Source organism: Geotrypetes seraphini, chromosome 3 (assembly GCF_902459505.1).
Source record: "Geotrypetes seraphini chromosome 3, aGeoSer1.1, whole genome shotgun sequence".
NCBI classification, from domain to species: domain Eukaryota; kingdom Metazoa; phylum Chordata; class Amphibia; order Gymnophiona; family Dermophiidae; genus Geotrypetes; species Geotrypetes seraphini.
Window position 1 is genome coordinate 121624290 of NC_047086.1, and position 23112 is coordinate 121647401.

Sequence of the window (23112 nt, forward strand, 5' to 3'; positions counted from 1 at the left end):
AAACGTGCCATATAGAATCTCTGATGTTGATTTATCTTATGAATATTTTTTTGTGGTTATGCATAATGTAACAAACCACATCATGTAATCCGTATGTCAAACCATGTAGATTCTTAAAAGTAAATAACCGTACCAAAACCAGGGACGTTAAAATAGAATCAGGGTAATAAAGAACTGATTTTCCAGCAAATACAACTGCAGTTGTTATCATAAAAGAAAATAATTCTGAGCTAAGGGAGGGGGGAGGGGCCAACATGGCTGTGTGAATCGGCATGGAAACAGTCTGTGAATCTGGTTGCTTGCTTCGGTGTAACCTCAAGCCCAATGCCGGATACTAAAAGAAAGGAGGTGGTGAAGGTGGTTCCCTCTCCTACCTTCACTTATTCCCCCTCGCAGCAGAGACTTGACCGGTTCCTAACCACCGCCCACAGTCTGACGCCATTGGGGAGCAAGAGCCCTGCTGTGAAGTCTGGCGATGGAACACGCTGTTTCCTTCACTCGTAATTCAGACGCCATAGAATTTTCGAAGCTATTTTTCTCCTATATGGAGCTGCAATGAATTCCTGTTGAAAATTTTGAAACGGGGACTTCGTCGGATGCACGCTATTATTTGTAGTTAAGATATTGACAAAGGAGCTTTAAAGAAGATAAGTTGTTTATTTTCATGACGTTTATGAACAACAGTGCTTGTCATTTAATCTATATCAGTTGACAACAGCATCTTTTTTCTTTTGGATTGTTTCTCTTGGGACATGGTTCTCCTTTATTTATTCATTAGTGTCACAGAGTTTCTTATGAGATATATAAATACACATTGAGATATGTACTTTCAGAAGAGCAAAATGATGTGAATTGTTTGTGACAACCGAGTTCATTGAGGCTCATTATGGTCTCACAATTAGTGCCTGGTGTGCACTTACATTCACTGAACAAAATTCATTAATATTGAACCATCTCCCTGGCATTACTTTCACATGTATAGGGGAATTTTTCAAATTGCTGGATAAATCATACGGGGACAGACGGGAGAGAGGGGATATGATAGAGACATTTAAATATCTCCATGGCATTAATGTTCAGGAGTTGAGTCTTTTTCAAATAAAGGAAAATTCCAGAAGGAGAGGGAATAGGATGAAATTAAGAGATGATAGGCTCAGGAGTAATATAAGAAAATACCGTATTTTCACGCATATAACGCGCATACGTGTATAACACGCATACGCGTATAGCGCGCAGGAACAAAGCATTGCTGTAAAAAAAAATCTATATAGCACGCACACGCGTATACCGCGCATGCTGCTATAACCTCCTCCCGCCACCCCCGCTTACTCCCTCTTCTGGCCTGCGAACCGGCATCCTCCCCCCCTGCTCGCGTCACCCCCCTTCCCCGCTCTCTCCGAGATTCTAGGATTCAGAATCTCGGAGAAAGCGAGACCAGAAGGCTTTGAGCATGCGAAAATGCTCAAAGCCCAGCCCAGCTCAGCACAGGGAAGAGGGAGGATCTCCCTCGCACCGCCCAGCCCAGCCAAGCCCAGGCGAGGAGGATCTTCGGGCACTGGCACGTCCTGTGCATTGGTGCTGGTGCCCAATCGGGTAAGCGATGTCTTTGCGGTGTGGGGGGATGTAGGATCGTGGGGGAGGGGGGTGACGCGAGCGGGGGGGAGGATGCCGGTTCACAGGGGGGGATGCCGGATCGCAATGAGAAAAAAAACCCCGCATATAACGCGCATGGTTATACTCAGTTTGTAAAATCATATATAACGCGCGCTTTATATGCATGAAAATACGGTACTTCTTTACAGAAAGGGTGGCAGATGCATGGAATAGTTTCCCAGTAGAGGTGGTGGAGACAAAGACTGTATCTGAATTCAAGACAGAAATCCCACATGCCTGTCCCACACTAAGGGAAAAGAGGAGATAGTGGATGCTGTGAAGGGGAAGACTGGATGGGCCGTTCAGCCTTTATCTGCCATCATGTTTCTATGTGGCACAGAGGGCTTATTAGCATAACAACTGAAGGCTAAACAGATGCAATAATTTACAGTGGTACCTTGGTTTACAAGCATAATCCGTTCCAGGAGCATGCTCGTAACCCAAAGTGCTCGTATATCAAAGCAACTTTCCCCATAGCAAGTAATGGAAACTCAGACAATTCGTTCCACATCCTCAAAACAGGTCTATGTTGCAAATAAAATCTCACCCTCCCCTGCAAACTTTCAGTATCTACTGCAGTACTCCCCACCCCAATACCTCGGGTTTCTGCATCTAATCCAACCGTATCGGAGAACACAGCATCAGCTGCTGGCCCCCGAACAGCTTTCCCTCCTCCCCCTGTGCATTATTGCTCAAGAAAGCCTTCCTCTACCTCCAGCCCGCCTCTTTCTTTCCTGTCTCTAAGCACAAACCAGCCCCTCGCTGCCAAACCCACCTCCCTGGCTCTGGTGCCAAACTGTCCCACAACTCTGGAAAGAATGTCAGCCGCACACTTACCCTCGGCAGCTGCCTGCGCTCGTGCGATGGGCGGATGGTTTCTCCCCTCCACATTTAAGCACTCTCATCATCAGGCTACCATTACCGCGCTGCCAACATTCCAACCTAGCGCACAAAATTACCAGGGCGACGTCAGGAGAAACGCTCCAATCTGGCAGCGGGGGAAGCTCCCGTGCTTCTCTTCAACGTCCAGCTAACGCGTTGTGCGGAGAAGCCAGCCCGACGCACCAAGCCACATCCGTGATGTGGGCCAATGGGAGAGAGGCCGGAAGAGGTGGTTGTAAACAGTCGCAGTGTGGTGGAAAGAGAGCTCGGAATCACAGCCGGCATGCTGCAACTGAAGGACTCGGAGAGCAGCCCTGCTGCCAACTGAGGCCGATAGCATGGAGGTGCCCTTTACTCCCCTGCCCCCCCCATCTCCACCCTATGGTCCTTAAACATTTGTGACCCACCCCTGCAATAGTACTTCCGGGTGCTACTGCTCTCTGCCGCCAGCCTCCGGCTCCTCTCATCCGGTGCCGGTGTCTGCTGGAGGTAAGGGTTTGGAGGTGGGCTGCGAGGGAAGAGAAGCCGGTTCCTGGGGTGGACTCACTCGCTAATTGAGTCAATGCTCGTTTTGCAAGTTAAAGTTTGCTCAAGTGTTTTGCTCGTCTTGCAAACACTCACAAACCGCGTTCTCGCAAACCGAGGTTTGACTGTATTTATATGTTGAAAGGTTCCCAGGGTCAATTCATTATTGATCCCCCTAAGCTTAGGGAGTTTTTGTTTTGTTTTTTTACAATTTCATCAGTTATATCAGTCTGAGGTTCATCCTCATTCTGAAGAGATTGACAAATATTTGGAGGAGGCTTCTCTTCCTTGATTCATTAGCGAGCAAATACTTTCCCTTTGTCAGCCAATCAAATTGTAGGAAATTAAGGAGGCAATTTTGACCCTGAAGCCGGGGAAGTCCTCCTGATTGAATGGCCTCACTGCAAAATTTTATAAATGTTTGTAAGGCTATGTGGCTCCAATATCAGTAGAGGTTTTTAATGACATCCTTCAGAGTGGTAAATTGATGGGGTAACTATATTACCAAAATTGGGGTCCTACTGACCAATATCATCATTAAATTTAGATGGTCAATTTACTGGCTATAATACTGGCTAACAGACTTAATAGTTATTACCATCTAGTGGGGGAAGATTAAGCAGGTTTTATTTCTGGGAGATCCACTAGTGATAATGTGGGGAGGAATTTGGATTTAATCTGGTATGCCAAGCAGCTATTGACGTAGAAAGGGTCTTTGACAGGGTGAGTGGAATTTCATGCTGCAAATCTTGCAGCACTTCTGGCTGGGACCTAATTTTAGGAGTTGGATTTCTGCGCTTTACTTTGTACTCAATGCTAAAATTCGAGTAAATGGGATATTCTAGTACCTTTGGATTGCATAGGGGAACAATGCAGGGATGCTCCTTGTCCCCGTTATTATTTGCCCTAGTTACTGAACCTCTCACAGTGAAAATTCATAGTCACCATTTCATAACATAGTTCAAAAGGAATATAAAATATCCCTTTTTGCAGACGATAATCTTGTTGACAGTAGGGAACCCTAGATTTTCTCTTCCTAATATGCTTCAAGAGTTGCTCACATATGGGGACTCTATCTGGGTTCAAGATGAACACATTTAAATCAGAACTTCTTAATATTAATCTGGACTCTCTCACAGGATTTTCCCTTTGGTTGGGCTCACAAATATATTCAATATCCAGGAATGAAATTAACTGGAGATCTATCCTTAATTTTTAAGCTTATTTATGGTAAGCTTCTTGCTGAGTTGTACATAGCATTGGATCACAGGCACGGTTCATCAATCTTGGTTTGAGAGAACAGTGGTCTGCAAAATGATGCTCTTGCCAAAATTATTGTATTTATGTCAAACTTTACCAACTAGTATTCCCGGGTCACGCTTACAGGCCCTCCAGAAAAAAAGTATAGTATATGATTATATAAGGAGAAGACATCCACCCCGAATAGCTCTACCTGTAACGGATACATTAGTCAACACCCTCACCACTGTCAAAAAATATATCCACATCATAGAAAACTATGTATTTGTAACTATGACCTAACTGTATGAATAATTGTACTGATCTATCTGTACAGTACTAGCAACCCTATTGAATGTCCATGTTAAATTGTCCATAGGTAACTGACCCAACCTCTTGTAATGTAATCCGACCTTGAACTGAATAGGTAAAGGTGGAATAGAAAACCTGATTAATTTAACATACGCTAAAATTGCAACGGGAGAGATAGGAAGAAAGCCCTGAGATAACAGAGCCCTGGAATCCAAGTGAGAACAGCGTATTGATGAGGGCGGTGATCTATAGTATAAAAGAGGATGAGGACAGAGTAGAGGCCTTTGGCTTTGGCCAGAAATAAGTCACTGGAGATTGTGGCATGCCTATAACCTTAGCAAACTTGAGAGCTATTCACCATAATCAACTGGCCATCTTTAAGAAACATTGGCATTCTTTTGAAATATGGTATCACTCTAAGAGAACTTCTTAGTTGATATCATTAGCTTTTTGAACTCAAAGTCTTTGTATTGATGGATATGCCTTATGTTTGTAGCCCTCTGGATCTTGTGGGTAATATTAATGCTTATTTGGTATTAAGTTGAGGATGGTTTGGTCTGTTGGGTTCAAGTACTATGTGCTATTTGAGTTGAGGATTAGGGTAGGGTGGAGTTTGGACGGGACCGGGGTTCGAGGGAGTTAATGTAAAATAAAGTTTTGTTTTTGCTATTGGACCTATCATGCTCCATCCGCAACTAGAAATCCTCAAATTACTCATATTTTAATCACTGATGCAGAATGAACTAGAAAAGCTGCTCGCAGCCCAAATACAGCCACCCTCCAATACCAAACAAACTCCTTGACTGTGTCCAGGGAGAGATCATTTCCACTGGGTTTAACATCCCCAATAAATTTTGAAAAAGTTGGCTCATATGCCCTGAAATGTATAGCACAAATACAAACAGCAGAGCACTCCCTGAATTCTATAAAGGGTGCCCAAAATCAGGAACGGATTCCAGTGGCGCATAAAATATGTTTATTAAAAGATTTATATACTGCTCCTTGGGAACCATCGTAGGAAAATAAAAGAACTCCAACACCGAACAGGAAAGCATCTAAAAACAAACAAAAAAATGTGCCGATACCATTCCAGACCTCCGACTACAATTAAAATTCCTTTAAAAAAAGCCTTGAGAACATAACATAATATATAACATAACTTTATTCTTTTATATCGCCATAATCAAACAATTTCTAGGCGGTTTACACAGTAGAAGACTGGACAATCAGCGAAATACAAATAATTAAAGTCAATCAGTGAAATACAAATAATTACAATACAACAGTTTTCCTAATATATTCAATGTAGAATTTTGATTAACAGTAATATCCTCATTTAGGAAATAAATTTATCAAACAACACTGACTTAATTACTTTTCGAAATGCACCATTAGACAACATAACTCCACCAATATAATTACCCCACCAGGACTGCCGCTTACTTGCTTGAAATGCAAGGGTCCTATCCAAAAAAGTCTTATATCTGCAGCCAGTAATTTTTGGATAAGCAAATAAATTGGAATTCCTGGTTATCCTCGTTGGACTGTATAACACAAAATGAGATAAAAGGTAATTTGGGGCAAATCCCCAGACCAGCTTAAAACAGATGCAAGAAAATCTGAATAGTACTTGTGCCTCCACCGGGAGTCATTTTCCTTCAACCCAAATATCAATCGGACAGCCGTATTTTATACTATTCTCAATTTTCTCAAGATTTTCTTTGGGGCTCCCAAATAAACAATATTACAGTAATCTACTATGGATAAAACTAGTGCCTGAACTTCAAATAAGAAGATTCAGTCCAGATTCTGTATAGGACGGGCGTCCTATACAGAATCCGAGCCAGCATTACTCATCAATGTATGGACAGATCTAATAAGTTGAAGCTCCAATGATTTAATTACTGGCGCTAACAAGCACTTAATTGGCACTAATTATCATTTAAGTGATGATCTGACTTTATTGCTACTACGATTTATAATTTCTAAAGTGCTGAAAGGTGTATGCAACGCTGTATATGTACATTTAACATGTAATAGATGGTCCCTGCTCAGAAGAGCTTACAATCTAATTTAGACAGACAAGCAGGACATATTGGGGTTGGGGAATTTCTCACAGAGGGAATGGTAAGCTGGGCATAGGTATCTTATACTGAGTGGGAGGAGTTAAAAGCAGTCTCGAAAAAGTGAGCTTTTAGCTCAGATTTGAATATTGCTCGAGATGGAGAATGATGTAATGAATCAGGCAGTCTGGTCCAGGCATATGGTGCAACAAGATAGAAGGGATGGAGTCTGGAGTTGGCAGTGGGGGAGAAGGGTACAGATAGGAAGGACTTATCCAATGAACGGAGTTCGCAGGAGAGATCTTAGGGGGAGATAAGTGAGGAGCGATATTGAGGGGCTGCCGAGTAGGTCAGTAAAAGGAGTTTGATCTGTAATCAGAAATGGATGGGGAGCCAATTAAGTGATTTGAGCAGAGGGGTAATGTGAGTATGGCGGCTCTTGTGGAATATAAGTCATTGGGCAGAATTTTGGATGGACTGAAGAGAGAACTGGACTCTCTTAGAGATCACACTTCACAGGTGACCCTTTGAGGGGAGGAATGCTGGTCTAGTGTCTAACCCTCAGTAAGCCTGGTTCTAAGAGAGAGGTTGTAGAGGCTCAGCGTTAAAGATAGTTTTCACAGCAACCTGCCTCTTCCCACCCACCTTCCCCACAACCCATCCATCCCTAGGCTCAAAGTACTCTTATACTACTCTTAAATTAACCACCATAACTCCCCAGCTGATCTTAACAAGGATAATCTCCACAAACCTGAAACATACCAGTCTAACATTCCTAGTACCCTAATAGGATTTAATGAAGCAGCTCAATAATAAGATGCAGACAGTAGTCCAGCAACAAAAGATGAGCTATCCAGTCTTTTGTACAGAGTGTCACATCTATGATTATTTCCCAATTGGCGAGAAATTATGTGTGTGCTCGCTGCAAAGAGCTCCGGCTCTCAGAGAATGAGTCCATTCCCTTGAGGCTAAAGTTGCAGACTTGGAGGAGCTGAGGGAGACAGAGAGGTACAGAGAGGAGACCTATAGGGATGTTGTAGAGAAGTCCCACCTCTAGTCAGGCAGCCCCTGTGCAGCCTTGGAGGAGGGAGGTTCCTAAAAGGAGAACATCAACCTGGTGATGCAGGAAATGATCCTTTAGCCATGACCTGCCCACCAGGAGATGCAATATCCTCTTGTACCGAGGATCTATCTCCAGGAGCTTCTGCCCAGAAGGGAGGAGTTAGGACAGCTGTTGCAGTGGGAGATTCAATCATTAGGCATGTAGTTAGCTGGGTGGCTGGTGGGCATGAAGATTGCCTGGTCACTTGCCTGCCTGGTGCAAAAGTGGCGGACCTCACACATCACTTGGATAGAATATTAGAGGGAGGGGAGGAGCTGGCTGTCTTGGTACATGTAGGTACTAAAACCATAGGAAAATGTGGGAGGGAGGTTCAAATTTAGGCTCTTAATTAGAAAGCTGAAATCCAGATCCTCCAGGGTAGCATTTTCAGAAATGCTCCCCATTCCACACGCAAGACCCAAAAGGCAGGCAGAGTTTCAAAGTCTCAATATGTGGTTGAGAAGATGGTGCAAGGATTTAGATGTGTGGACTCCATCTTAACCGGGATGAAACCAGGCTGCTGGCACTAACATTTATAAAAGAGATAGAGCAGCTTTAAACTAAGATGGGCAGGGGGAAGCCGACACTCGCCCAGGAGCAGATGGATTGGTGTGGAGTATCCTTGAAGGTTACTGTTGAATCAGAACATTTAGGGAGATCCAACAGAGAGGTTTCAAAAATGGTGAAAGAAAGCCAAGAGTGCTTAAGAGGGAAGCAGAGTAAAGATGTGAAATTATCCCTGTCATCTTCTCAGCAGCCTGTAGATACAAGGAAAAAACACACAATTTGAAGTTTCTGTATACAAATATTAGAAGTCTAAAAAAATAAAGTAAGGGAGTTAAGAGTATATGAGGTAGATATAACAGGCATCTCAGAGACCTGGTAGAAGGAGGATAATCAATGAATGGGACACTGTTACCTGGAGCGGGGTTGTGCTTTTTGTTAAAGAGGGAATTGAACCAAACAAAATAGACATTCTGAGCAATACAGATAGCAGTGTGGAATCCATATGGATAGAAATTCCATGTGGGAAGGGAAGGAATATACGTGTGGGGTTATACTACCATCTCCCTGGACAGAATAAGCAAAAAGATGAAGAAATGTTTTCAGAGATTAGGAAAGCTGGTGAATTGGGCCATAGTATAATAATGGATGATTTCAACTACCACAAAATATTAGGGAGAGAGCATGTAAATCACTCATTCAAACACATACATGCCCTATATGGCGCCATGGGCAAACACTTCTACACTAGAAGGACCCCCATAATAAACCAAAAATACAACATATATCTCTGGAAAAAATTTGAGAAGTGGAGAAAAAAAACCTCAGTTTGGCTTCATTAATAAAAAATATCCACTCCTCAAAATAACATCCAAGTTGAAATCCTCCAATAGTCCTTGAGTAAATATCAATGTAAATAGCATTAAATATCACTTGAGGCACAACAGCAGTCAGAGAGAAAAACTTCCAGATTTCAAAAACACTGGCACAAGCACACCAAAAACAAGCACGCAAGTCTACTTCCAGATGAAAATATGCCCAGAGCCTGCATCACCTCTGGAGTACAGATTGAAGCAGAGGCATTGTGTAGACTCCGGTTGAGCAGCAAGTACAGCTAAGTGGATTGTTTCTTACCATTCAGGTAGTTTGTACTGGGCATATTTTCAACTGGAAGTAGACTTGCATGCTTGTTTCGTGCTTGTGCCAATGTTTTTGAAATCGGGAAGTTTTTCTCTCTGACTGCTATTGTGCCTCAAGTAATATTTAATACTATTTACATTGATATTTACTCAAGGTCTATTGGAGGATTTCAACTTGGATGTTATTTTGAGGAGTGGAGTTTTTTTTTTTTTTTTACACCAATCAAGCCCAACTGAGGTTTTTTCCTCCACTTCTCAAATTTTTTCCAGAGATATATGTTGAATTTTTTATATATTTGGGGGGGGGCCTTGTAGTGGTACCACATAGGGCATGTGTGTGTTTGAATGAGTGATTTTAACTACCCCAACATTGACTGGATAAATGCTGTATCAAGGAGTGCTAGGGAGGTAAACTTCCTAGACATCATGAATGATTGCTTCTTGGAGCAACTGGTCCAGGAACCGACAAGAGGGGGAGCTATTTTTGATATTGTTCTTAGTGGAATGCAGGACATAGTACGGGAGGTAGCTCTGTTGGGCCCACTAGGAAACAGTGATCATAACATGATCAAATTTGAGCTGATAACTGGAATGACATCGCTAATGAAATCTACTGTAGCGGCATTTAATTTTCTCAAGGGCGACAATGATAAAATTACATTACATTAATGATTTCTATTCCACCTTTACCTAGCGGTTCAAGGTGGATTATATAAGAATTGTTATGATATTAAGAATTACATATTGTTAAGATAATAAGAAGTACTTAAGGAATAGTTTGAACATTTTCTAATTTGCTAAGAAGTAGATAGTATTACAGAAGGAGTTTGGGACATGTCTGGTTGTGTTATATTGGTTTTATGTATTTTTTGAAGAGTAGGGTTTTTGTTTCTTTCTTGAAGGTTTTGTAGTCTGTGGTCGAAGTCATACAGTTTTCTTCGTTGGCGGGTGTGTGAATATTGTGTGGGTTCTCCTGTGTCTGGTTCAGGTAGATTGAATTAGTCGACTGTTCCAGTAGGCTGGGTTGTCTCCGTTTATAGCTTTAAATAGTAGGCAGTGGAATTTGAAGTGAACTCTTGCTTGTATTGGGAGACAGTATGCGTCGTGGTATGCCTCTGTGATGTGGTTGTATTTTTTCAGTGAACAGATGAGTCTTAGGGCTGTGTTTTGAATTGTTTGAAGTTGTTTTATCATGGTTGCAGGGCAGGGGATATATAGTATGTTGCAGTAGTCTATTAGGATTAGTGATTTAACCACGAGTTGGAATTGTTTTCTGTCGAAGAATTTTCTGACTTGTCTTAGGTTTCTCATAGTTGCAAATGATGTTTTTATTATTTTGTTTATTTGTGGTTACATGGAACACTCTCTGTCTATCAGCACTCTGAGGAGTTTTAGCGTGGGTTGAATGGGGTATGAGATCGAGTTAATTACTAGGTTAGTCAAGGTTGGGGGTTTGCTGTTTTCTAGGAGGATGAAGTTTGTTTTGTCAGGGTTAAGCTTTAGTTTGTGTTCTTTCATCCATGTTGCTACTGTTTCCAGTGTTCTGTGTATTGTGCCTACCATGGAGGGAGCTGGTTGGTCGAAGGGGGGGGAGTATGGTGATGTCATCTGCGTAACTGTAGGAGGTAATGCCTAGTTTGTCTAGATAGAAGCTTAGGGAGGCAATGTATAGGTTGAAGAGTGTGGGAAAAAGAGGTGATTCTTGGGGTACTCCACATGGGTTGGACCATGGTTCTGATTTTTCTTAGTTTGTTTTGACTCTGCAAGTTCTGGATTGTAGGAATCCTTTAAACCATGTTAGTACCTTGCCTGTAATTCCTATTGAGTTTAGTGTTTGTAAAAGGATGTCATGCTCTACTAGATCACAGGCTGCGGAGAGGTCGAGTTGTATGATCAGCATTTTTTTGCCTGTGCTGAGGTGTTGTCTCGCGATGTCCAGGAGTGTTCCTAGTAGAGTCTCATTGCTGTAGTTGGTTCTGAAGCAAGACTGTGTGGGGTGGATTAAGTTGTGGTTTTCTAGGTATAAGTTTAGGGCTTTAGTTACGAGGCCTTCCATTAGCTTGACGTAAAGTAGGATTGAGGCTATGGGTCTGTAGTTGGATGGTTGGTCTATTGCTCCTTTGGGGTCTTTTATGATCGCTGTTATAATGATTTCGCTGAGGTCTTGTGGGAATTGGCCATCTGTGAGTAAAGTTTGTATCCACTGTAGGAGCAGAGTGCGGAATAGAGTACTGGAGGTTTTCAATAGGTATGGGGGGCAGTGGTTAAGGTCATAGGCTGCGTGACTGTCTTTGTTATATAGTTTGTTGAGGTCTAACCATTGTATAGGTGAGAAGTGGGATCAGGTTCTGTCTGCTGCTACTGAATTTTTCTCTATGGAGGGAGTTGTGATCTCTTCTAGGTGAGTAGGTGTTCCATTAAATGAGGAAATGGTTAAAAAAAAGCTAAAAGGGTCTGTGGCAAAGGTCAGAAGTGTAAACCAGGCGTGGATGTTGTTCAAAAATACCATTGTGGAAGAGCAGACCAGATGTATTACACGTAATAACAAAGGTGGAAAGAACAGAAAACGAGAGCAGGCATGGTTTAAAGGCAAAGTGAAAGAAACTATTAGAGCCAAGAAAACATCCTTTAAAGAATGGGAAAAGGATCCCAATGAAGAAAATAAGAAGAGACATAAGCACTGGCAAGTTAGATGCAAAGCTAAAAAAGACTTTGAAGATCAACTTGCCAAAGAGGCAAAAACTCATAGTAACAATTTTTTTAGGTACATCAAAAGCAGAAAACCTGAGAGAATCCGTGGGACCGTTGGATGATCAAGGAATAAAAGGTGCACTCAGGGAGGATAAAGCCATAGTGGAGAGACTAAATTAATTCTCTGCTTCGGTCTTTACGAAAGAAGATGTAAGAAATCTACCTGAACCGGAAATGTTTTTTAAGGGTGATGAGGTGGAGGAATTGAAAGAAGTCTCGGTGAACCTGGAAGAATTGCTAAGCCAAATTGAGAAGTTGAGGATGTGGTAAGAGCAGTTAATGTAGCTGGTTTTAAAAAAGGTTTGGACAAATTCCTGGAGGAAAAGTCCATAGTCTGCTGTTGAGACAGACAGGGGACAGTAGCATGGAATGCTGCTACAATTTGGGTTTTTGCCAGGTACTTGTGACTTGGATTAGCCTCCACGAAGATGGGTTACTGGACTAGATGGATCATTGGTCTGACCCAGTAAGACTATTCTTATGTTCTTATGAGCAAGACCTGAGAAAAGCAAGTTGCAGTAATCTAAGCAAGAGGTGATAAGAGTGTGGATAAGGGTTTTGGGTAGTGTGCTCACAGGAGAGGTCGGATTTTGGGATGCACTATTCTGTAGCAATGGGCATCTAAATTGGGTCATATACAACTCAAAAGGGGGTGTGGCCATAGGAGGGGTATGGGCAGGTGTGTTCACAAAAGGTGTGCACAGTGTTACAGAACAGTGGGTAATGGTGCCCAATCTGTGCACCAGGTTTCACCTAGTGCAAGTCCTTGAGCCCAAAGTTGAATGCCGAATTCAATGCTATTCTATAAAAGAATGCTTATCCTGAAGCGCCACTTATAGAAAAGCATTGAGTGTCAAATTTTATCAGTGCTGAATTATTAATGTCATTTATAGAATCTGGCCCACTATGCACTTCCCCCCCAAATCTCCTCCCTCCCCCCCCCAAAAAAAAACCAAGCCCAAAAAAACCATATCATGCAGCACTCATATGTTGATTCAAATTGCAGGAGGCAAGCTGGCTAGCTCCTGTGATTTACACTCACCACGGATATTCAATGCCAGGCCATCTCCAGCAAGTAGCATTGAATATCCAGGGGGTTATTTTTGGCCATTAAAAAGTTAACCAGCTAAGTCAATATTCAGCACTGGCCAGTTAAGTTTATAGTGGCCAAAAACAGGACTGCTATTTACATGGCCCGTTTTGGCTGCTAAACTTAGCTGGTCAGAGATGAATATTGCCCGTTATCGCGCAATATAGCTGGTTAGCTTTTAGCCACTAACTTTGAATATTCAGTAGAGACAACTGGTTATCTCGTGCTGAATATTTGCATTTAACTGATCAGCGCTGTTTCTGTACGGTTAAATAGTGCTGAATATTAGCTAGTCAGAGTTTGAAGGTGAAACTGCAATTTAAATATTCTTCCTAGTAGAAATGAGCATTATTAATAGTAAAGTGGTTCTCTATATGCTATTCAGTAAAAAAAACACACAAACATTACATTTTTCTTCATCTCATCCACCCCAATATTGGTTGACAAATGATCTGGAAAACACTAATGAACCACAGACCCTGTTTCCAAAGGGGCTCCCATACTTATAATATAAAAAAGTAGGAAACTTACTTTAGGACATATGCACCAGCTATGTGGACCAGGTACAGACAAATATACTGCAGCTGACGTGGGATCTCCTCCTGAAGAGTGGACAAGGTGACAAAAAAAAAAGATAGATCACCAAGGTTTCCAACATGTGTCTGGATCTTTCACTAGCAGAAAAATGAGGCCCTCAAGCAGCCCTGGAATACATCTGATCTCAATTTGACAAAGCTGAATTTTTTTTCTGTTCTCCCAAAACGCCAAACCCATAAGTCACTGTAAATGCATGGAGACTGGGCTATACAAAACAGCTTTATAACAGGGCACTTATGTGGGAAGTGCAAAAAGGCCCCTATTTTAAAAAGGCAAAATAGGTACCTACAGTATGAACTTTTATAAAACAGACTCTAGGAACCAGCTCCAACAAAACACAAATGCCAGTGCAAAATTTATACCTGCTCCAAAAAAGGTGCAAATTTGTGCATGTATTGTTGTGCACCTGCCTATTCCATAAAATACTCTTGTGCATCACAAGTCACAAGTCAAATTCAGATTAGTGCTGTCAGGGCCTGAATCCCCGGCTCAAGAGCCTTGTTTTTTGTTTTTTTTAAATATCTCTATTCATTTTGAAGCTATAAGTAAGTGTAACATATAATACAATCATATTACACTATAAAAGTGGAGCACTATGTGAGATCCCTTGACAGAGCACAATTGAGATTGCATATGGGGGCTAAATTACAAGAGTTGTTACTCGGGAGGAGGGGGTGTCTCTTTCGGTATCTTGTATACATGCTAGATTGCAAAAGTTGCTACCTGAGAAGAACTACAAGTATATTAAAGGCAAATGGGAAAGAGAACTACAGCTTAATTTGGGACATTGGGATATAGCTCGAACTCTGAGGTCGACACCAGGGGTGACCCCGTGTACATGGTTAAGCGAAACATACTAAAGGGTTACATTACATGCTTATTACACTCGTACACAGTTATATTATAGTGGAGGTCTCCCTACACCATTATGTCAGAAATGTAGAATTGGGAGTCATACTTTGGGATGTGCATTTTGGACTTATCCCATTATTCAAAATTTTTTGAAAAGAATAATATCCTATATGTCAAAAATAATTGGGAGATCTTTATGTAGTTTTCCGACCCATTTTGTTTTAGATTTGCCAGAGGCTTTCAGACATTTGCCTAGGGGTCTTCGGGTGCTGTGTAGGAAGATGAGTTTATTGGCCAAAAAATGTATTTTACAATATTGGACGGTCCCTGACCCCCTAAAGTTTTGGCATTGGCGAAACCAATTACATCAGTTGGCCATCTGGGAGGCGAGAGATGCTGGAAAGCCTGAGAAGCGAAAGTTGATGTTTATGAATATATGGGAACCTTACTTACAAACCTTGCATCCTAAGGGCCATAGTGCGGTCTTAAGATGGGTTTCCTAGAGTGTATTGATGTGTCATAGTGAGGTGAATTAGAGAATACCATTGGGGGGAGGGAGGGTTTTGGGTGGGGAGGTGGAGGGTATTTATGCTTCTTATTTTATATTATTTGATGCATTGTTGTATTATACATAATGTGATACTCTTATGTTGTTTTTGATATTGTATGCATCAGTAAAAATTGTTTGAATCTAAAATTGTAATCTATGACAAATAGATATATCACCCCCCACCCCATAATTATATTCAAAAAGTACACTCAAATTAAGAAATTAAAAATATGTTCCAACTCACCCTCCCACCCTGGACGTGTATGACCAAAGAGCAAAATCAACAATCAGTCTTTGCAAAATTTTGTCAATGGCTCCCAAATCTTCAGAAACTTTTTGTAATGTCCCTGTTGTATAGCCAAAATACGTTCCATTTTAAAAACGTGACAGAGAGACTCCCACCAAAAGGTATAGTTCAATCTATCCCAGTTTTTCCAATTCCTTAGAATAAACTGTATGGCAACCCCTGTCATAATAAAGAGAAGTTTATTATTGTGAGATGATATTTGGCTTTTAGCTCTCATCATAGTGTCAAATAGCACAGTGTGGTATGTTAGTGCCATTGGATTTTCCATTACTTTGTTTACCTGATCCCAAATGGATCTCCAAAATTGATGTATTAAGGGACAATAATATAATAAATGATCCAATGCTCCAGGTTCAAGATGGCAGTGCCAGCATCTATTAGACTTGGAACTATCTAATTTCTGTAATCTAACCGGAGTCCAACACACTCTATGTAACAAGAAAAAACATGTTTGTCTCATTGATGTAGACACCGTACATCTCAACCTCCAAGTCCAGATTTGTGGCCTTTTGTTTACTTTTTGTCTGATGCAGTTTGACTGGTTGAGCAGGCTGCCTACCCAACAAATCAAACTGCGTCAAGCAAAAATTAAACCAAAAAATTTAAAAAGCAGGGCTGTAGAGCTGGGAATTATTCCCCAGTGCCATTCTGTGCGCAGTGTGTATTTGCAGTTTCTGCCTTGATCGATATTATCAGCTATTTATTGCTGAAGCAAGATCCCTGACGCAGCTCTGGCGAAACACGGAAGTTCCCTGTTGGGTCTTGTGCTAACGGCATCGGTTTAGCATGAAGTATAGCCTGTGCTTGTTCCAGGCTCTTTGGGAATAGTGGCAGCAACGGCAGCGCTTTACAGCAGCTAAGGGCTCCTTTTACAAAAGTGAGCTAAGCGTTTTAGCGCACGCACCGGATTAGCACACGCTATAGCATGCGCTAGCCGAAAATCTACCGTCTGCTCAAAAGGAGGCGGTAGTGGCTAGCGCGCGCTATTCTGCGCCTAAAGGCCCTAACGCGCCTTCGTAAAGGGAGCCCTAAGTGTTTGTGGTTTTTTTCTTGCCTTGGACTAACTGCGCTTTGTTGATTTTGAACTGTGCCTTTGTGATATTCTGAGCCTTTCCCTACAATTGTTAAAACAGCTTTTTGCACTATTTGATTGGAAGAAGAAACAGCTGATTGTTTGAATATTATTTGAGAAAGTGGAGGGGTTTTTTTTCTCCACTTTCTTTCTTTTCAAGTTTTGTTTTCATTTCTAGTTTGATGTATGATTGTGTGTGTGATTGGCCTTTCTATCATTCTTCCTTTTTTTGTGCATTTAGGGTTGTGTGTGAGTGTAGGGGGGCTTATGGAAATTAGTGGATATAGAGTAGGTATACTGTTGCTTTGATGATTTAACTTACTCTCTCCTATTATTTTGGTAGTGTTACAGATTCACTGAATCCCCTGAAAGCCCCCACCGCATGCCACACTTACTCTATAAACTGCCACCCTCCCCATGGAATTCCTAAATGCAAAAAGCACAGTTCTTCCACCAAGTTTGGGGGCTGCACAATGTTATAAAAGCCTTTTTCTACATGGAAAAATAAACAGGCCTCACACATGGAAAAAGCTTTATAAAACTTGCCCTCTTAAGTGTAAAATGTATTAAAAGCCCTTATTTTCTTACTCTTGTTCCTGTCTTATCTGTCTATATGTTCCACCACCACTTACACCCCCATGCTTTCTAATAAAATGGTTTTTTAAAACACGTAATATGTTGACATTGCAAGTAGCATACTATGCCATAATGTGTACTGTTATTTGAACATGTCCTATGTTTGGCTTATTCTAGCTGTATGTCACCTTAGGTGAATTATTATAAAAGGCGGTAAATAAATCCAGATAAATAAAGTACAAGCACACTTGTTTCATGTATTTTCCATCTAGATTTTCAAAAGCCAAATTACCTGGGTCATTCTTCTTTGAAAATTCACTAGGGTGAAGCACATGTGCTAGAAACATCCTGCTACTTTATACCAATATTTGTGTACATTACATTACATTAGGGATTTCTATTCCGCCATTACCTTGCAGTTCAAGGCGGATTACAAAAGAATTATCCAAGATGTATTACAACAAGAACTTACAAAAAAAAAAAAAAATTGGTCATTTTCAAAAAGAGTAAGAAATGGGTAAGGTTATTTGTTTGGGGTAGTTGGCTTTAGTGAGAGGTGGAGTTTGAGACTTGCGGTATTATTTCTTTTTTCAGAGTTTTCTTGAAGAGTATGGCCTTTATTTCTTTTCTAAAAGTCTTGTAGTCGAGGGATGCCGTCAGTAGATTGGCGATTTGGTTGTCTAGTTTGGCTGCTTGAGTGGCCAGGAGGCCATCATATAGTTTTTTCCGTTTGACCTCCTTAATTGGGGGGTATGAGAATGGGATGTGAGTTTTCCTATGTCTGGTTGCGGTGTTGTGGATGAGGCAGTTATTCAGGTAGTTTGGACAGTCTCCGTATAAAGTCTTAAATAGTAGGCAGTAGAATTTAAATTGTATTCTTGCTGGGAACGGAAGCCAGTGCGATTGGAGATATGCTTCTGTAATGTGATCATGTTTCTTTAATGAGTAGATGAGTCTTAGTGCTGTGTTTTGGATAGTTTGTAGTTGTTTTGTTATGGTTGTAGGGCATGGGAGGTAGAGGATATTACAGTAGTCAAGTAGGCCTAGTATTAAGGACTGAACTATGAGCTGGAATTGAGTTTTCTCGAAGAATTTCCGAACTTGTCTTAAGTTTCTCATGACTAAGAATGACTTTTGTATTGTTTTATTGATTTGCGGTTGCATGGTGCAACATCTGTCAATAGTTATTCCTAGCAGTTTTAGAGTGGTTTGTATGGGGTAGTTGATTGCGTTGATTTCAATGTTGGTTATGGTTGGTATTTTGTTGTTTTCTAGGAGGATGAATTTCGTTTTATCTGGGTTCAATTTCAGTTTGTGATCTTTCATTCAGGTTGCTATTGATTTTAGTGTTTGGTATATTGTGTTCGTCATGGAGAGTTCAGGTTGATCGAAGGGTATGAGAATGGTAATGTCATCGGCATAGCTGTAGGAGGTTATGCCTTGTTTGTCCAGGTGAGAGCTGAGGGAGGCTGTATAGAGATTGAAGAGAGTCGGGTATAGAGGGGATCCCTGGGGAACTCCGCAGGGGTTTGACCAAGGTTCAGATTTCTGTTTGTCTGATTTTACTCTATAGGTTCTTGATTTAAGGAATCCTTCAAATCATGTGCATACTTTATCTGTGATACCTATTGTATCCAGGATTTGTAGTAGAATGTTATGGTCCACCAAGTCGAAAGCAGCGGTAAGGTCTAGTTGTATGAGCATCATTTTTTTTCCTGTGCTGAGATGTTGTCTGGCTGTGTCCAAGAGAGATCCTAGTAGTGTTTCCATGCTGAAGTTGTTTCTGAAGCCGGATTGTTTGGGATGGAGTATGTTATGGTTTTCTAGGTAATTGGAGAGGAATTTTGCAACTAGTCCTTCTATTATTTTGACGTAGAGTGGAATAGAGGCAATGGGTCTGTAGTTGGCTGTTTGGTCTATCGGTCCTTTGGGGTCTTTGAGGATTGGGGTGATGATGATTTCGCTGAGGTTGGTAGGGTAGTGGCCATTTATTAGCGAGATTTGTATCCAGTTTAGAAGAAGAGCGCGGAATTTTGTGCTGGAAGTTTTTAGGAGAAATGGTGGATAGTTGTTGAGGTATGTGATAACCTCTCTCTGTAACAAAGCAGCGCCACCAGCTGAACCTTGAGGAAATTCAACGCCAAGCCTTTTGTAAGGCCTTCTTGCAAGAATTCAAATCAGAGGCAGCTTGGCTAAAACAAAGCAAAGCCACCCACTCTGCACACCAGGCCTCAAACAGCCTCCAAACTCGAGCTAATGCCAAGGAAGTGGAGTGCTTCTGAGCGTGAAGCAAGGTGACAATTATTTCAACCGAATATCCTTTCCTTAACTGTGACCTCTCAATAGCTAAGCTGTAAGACCAAACGGGGACGGATCCTCCATGCAAACTGGCCCTCGCATGAGTAGGCCTGAATGAGACAGAAGGCGGAACGATCTATCAGCTAAGAGCTGCACTAGATCTGTGTTACCATGGTCTCCTGGACCAAACTGGGGCAATGAGGATCATAAGCCTTAAGGGATGACGAATCTTGTGAAGCACCTGACCTATCATCAGCCGAGGTAGGAATATGTAGAGCAGTGCATCGCAAACTGTGTGCCTCCTGAGATTTCTGGTGTGCCGAACACACTGGCGAGGAGGAGAATCATCAGTGCCAGCTGCCTACCTACAGGACATGCCTCTCACAACGACAGGCACATCCTGTAGGAAGTCAGCCGGCACAGAAGACTCTCCTCCTCTCTCCGCAGCTCCCGGATCCCTCCATCGACGGGTCGTGGCTAGATGGGCCTCTGCGCACATGCACGTGACATCATCACGTTGACATCCACGCACTTTCAGGTGACTTCCGTCCAGGGCACTGGATTTAGTGTGCCGCCGGCCGGAAAGTTTGTGAGATACTGATATAGAGCAACCCTCAACATGGCCAATCCTGAAGGAGAGCATCCAGCCCTTCTGAACCATGCTCCTTTTGTCTGCTGAAAAACCTGGGAACTTTTGCATCGTGAAACAACTAAAATATCAGGGACCAGCTTCAATGAAGCAGTTCGCTAGCAAAACAAAAACAGATGGCTTACAACCACTGAAATTATAATGATAGAAAAATATTACTGGTTAGGGGGGTAATCATTAATCACAATTATAAGCATAGCCTCAAAAAAAACCAACAACGAGCATTGAACCAACACAAGGTTGCTACAGCGGTGTTCTTATGGAGTCTAGCAATATTATCATTGGCTTAATTAGACTGGAAAAAAGTGAGCATAAACCAAAAACTGGAAAATGCCTTTGCTCAGAAAAAAAGTCGTACCAAAAAACAGAAGACACACCCCAAAACAGTAATATATACAAAACTTGTTGCAGCAATTTTTCTCTTTGGAGTGTCACTAAAGTGGAAGAAATTGTATCTCGTTGCCCTGTAAACCCAGCTCATAGATCCCTACCAGGCAAGAGATAACTGACAGCTAAGTGACTGTTTTTTTAAATGCCAGCTATCAGCCAAGTAACTGCTTTTTTCTGAAGTGTGCTTGATGCATTTTTGATCTACTTGAGACCAGAACAAGACACGCAAATAATTATGGTGAATTTAGGAAACACCTAAAAACATACCTGTTCTTGAAGTACCTAGGTAACGAATCTGGAGAATTGCTCCCATCACAATCTCTCCCATAAATTGATCCCTTAATCTGTTAGCCACTAATCTCTAACTACGGTATATATGTTCCACTCAATTTGTAGCATCTTTCTAACCATTGTAAACCACATAGAACTTCATGGTCCTGCGGTATATAAACTGTTATTATTATTATTGTATATATTACTGTTTTGTGGGTCCTTCTATTATCTTTTTTGGTATGACTGCATTTTTTTGGGTGTGACTGTTTTTTTCTGAGCAAAGGAATTTTCCTGTTTTTTTGCTCATTTTTTTTCCAGTCTAATTTGGCCAATGATAATACTGATGAGCTCCATAAGAGCACCACTGTAGCAACCTTGGCTCGGGGCTCATTGAGTTTTTTGAGGCTGTGTTTATAATTGTGATTAATGATTGACTCCCCTCCCCCAACCAGTAATATTTTTCTATCATTATAATTTCAGTGGTTGTAAGCCAGCTGTTTTTGTTTTGCTAGTGAACAACTTTTGCATTGTGCCAGGTTGCCAAGAGATCCTATTCTGGTGTCACCCACTGGCGTGTGATCAACAGAAACATCTCTGATAGCTCCCACTTCCCTGAGTCAAATGATTTCCTGCTGAGATAATCTGCCTGAACACTGAGCTTCCCACAATGTGGGCCATTGAAATCATACACTAGAACATGCTGTTCCACCCACTGAAGCAAGAGACAAGCTTCCAATGCTAGAGCTGCACTGCGAGTCCTTTTTTTGCCTGTTGACGTATGCCACTGTGGTCACAAATTATCTAAGAACACCCTCACTGGATGTCCAGAGAGTACACTGCTGAAAGCTACCAGGGCCAACTGAACTGCTCAGAGCTCCAGGTGACTGAAAGGAATGCTGTCCTGCATCAGATTCTGTGAGCAATAAAATGAAGACAGTGAGCCCACTAACCTGAAAAGCTGGCATCCGTTGTTACTATGATCTTGTCTGCAGCAACCACAGAAGACACAGCTCGTAGTCCTAAGACATCAGGAGCCAATGAAACAAGATGGATTGCTGAAGAGGTCGCATGTTGAGTTTGACCCACAGAACCACCTCCAGAGTTGCTGCCATTGATCCGAGTACCTGGACAAAATCCCAGACCTGGGGATTCCGCAGCTGCAACAATGACTGGGATCTGGTCTTGGAGCTTGAGTCTCCTAGCCTTGAGAAGAAACACCTTGCCCTGCAATATGTCAAAGCAAACTTCCAAATACTCCAGAGCCTGAGAGAGGCTTCAGTGGCTTTGGCAAAATTGATGGCCTGCCCAAGGACTGAAGAAAAGAAATCACTTGAGATGTAGCTGTTCTAACAGGAGTCAGCCCTGATGAACCAGATGTCTAGAATGGCCGCCTTTATCACCATGACTTTGGAGACAGCCCTGAGGGTTGTAGACAGACCAAAGGGCATAGCCAAGGATGGCAAACTACAAAAAAAAATGCTGCTGAGAGGCCCAGATTGGAAGATGAAAATACGCTTCTTTGAGATCCATGGACATCAAATATTCTCCTGGACTTGCTCCTGCAATGACAGAATGCAAGGTTTCTATCCGGAAATGCTTGATATGCAGGAAGCAGTTTACTTTATGAGATTGAGCATCAGATGAAAGAAACCTCCCTTTTTGAGAACCACAAAGTAAATGGAATAGCAACCTGTTCCTCACTCCTGTGAAGAACAGGAACAACTGTCCCTAAGTCAAGAAGACTCTTTAGGGTGGAGAGAATTGCACTGTGCTTGGCAGAATGCTTGCACAGGGATTCCAAGAAAAAATCTTCTGGTTGAACAAAGAAATATCTCCTTTTACTTTTTCTGACAATTTCCAAGACCCATTGGTCCAAAGTGATTTTGACTCACTCTTCATGAAAGTGGAACAGGCGCCCCCTATCACTGAAGAGATTAGTGGACCGGAATCCCATTATTGTGGATTATGGGAGGAGGAGTGGATCTGGCAGCCTGCTGGGATGACCACCTGTCTCCCCAAAAGGACTGCTTGGATAGAAACTTAGGTCGCTCTGAGGTCTGTATCCCTTAGAGTTCTTAAGGTGAGACCTAACCTGGGAGGACCAGAAGAATGGTCTAGACTTATCCTCAGACAGACACTGCATTTTGAGACCCCCCAAATCCTTGACCAGCTTCTCCAAATCCTCCCCAATGAGGAGCTTACCCCTGAAGGGAAGTTTCGTGAAACGTTACTTCGATGCGGCATCAAGCAGATCAATGGCAGAACAAAGCAAATCACTTAGCTGCGAC

General features: G+C 41.9%; 1 protein-coding gene across 2 annotated transcripts in view; it reads right to left on the minus strand.

Annotated features, from left to right (window-relative positions):
* Positions 1-23112, minus strand: part of TRAM2 (translocation associated membrane protein 2) — a 134387-nt gene that overhangs the window by 26372 nt on the left and 84903 nt on the right. For both annotated transcript variants that reach the window (XM_033939725.1, XM_033939724.1), the window contains exon 7: positions 13792-13862. In XM_033939725.1, the coding sequence (XP_033795616.1) occupies positions 13792-13862 (71 nt within the window). The remainder of the gene's footprint in view (positions 1-13791; positions 13863-23112) is intronic.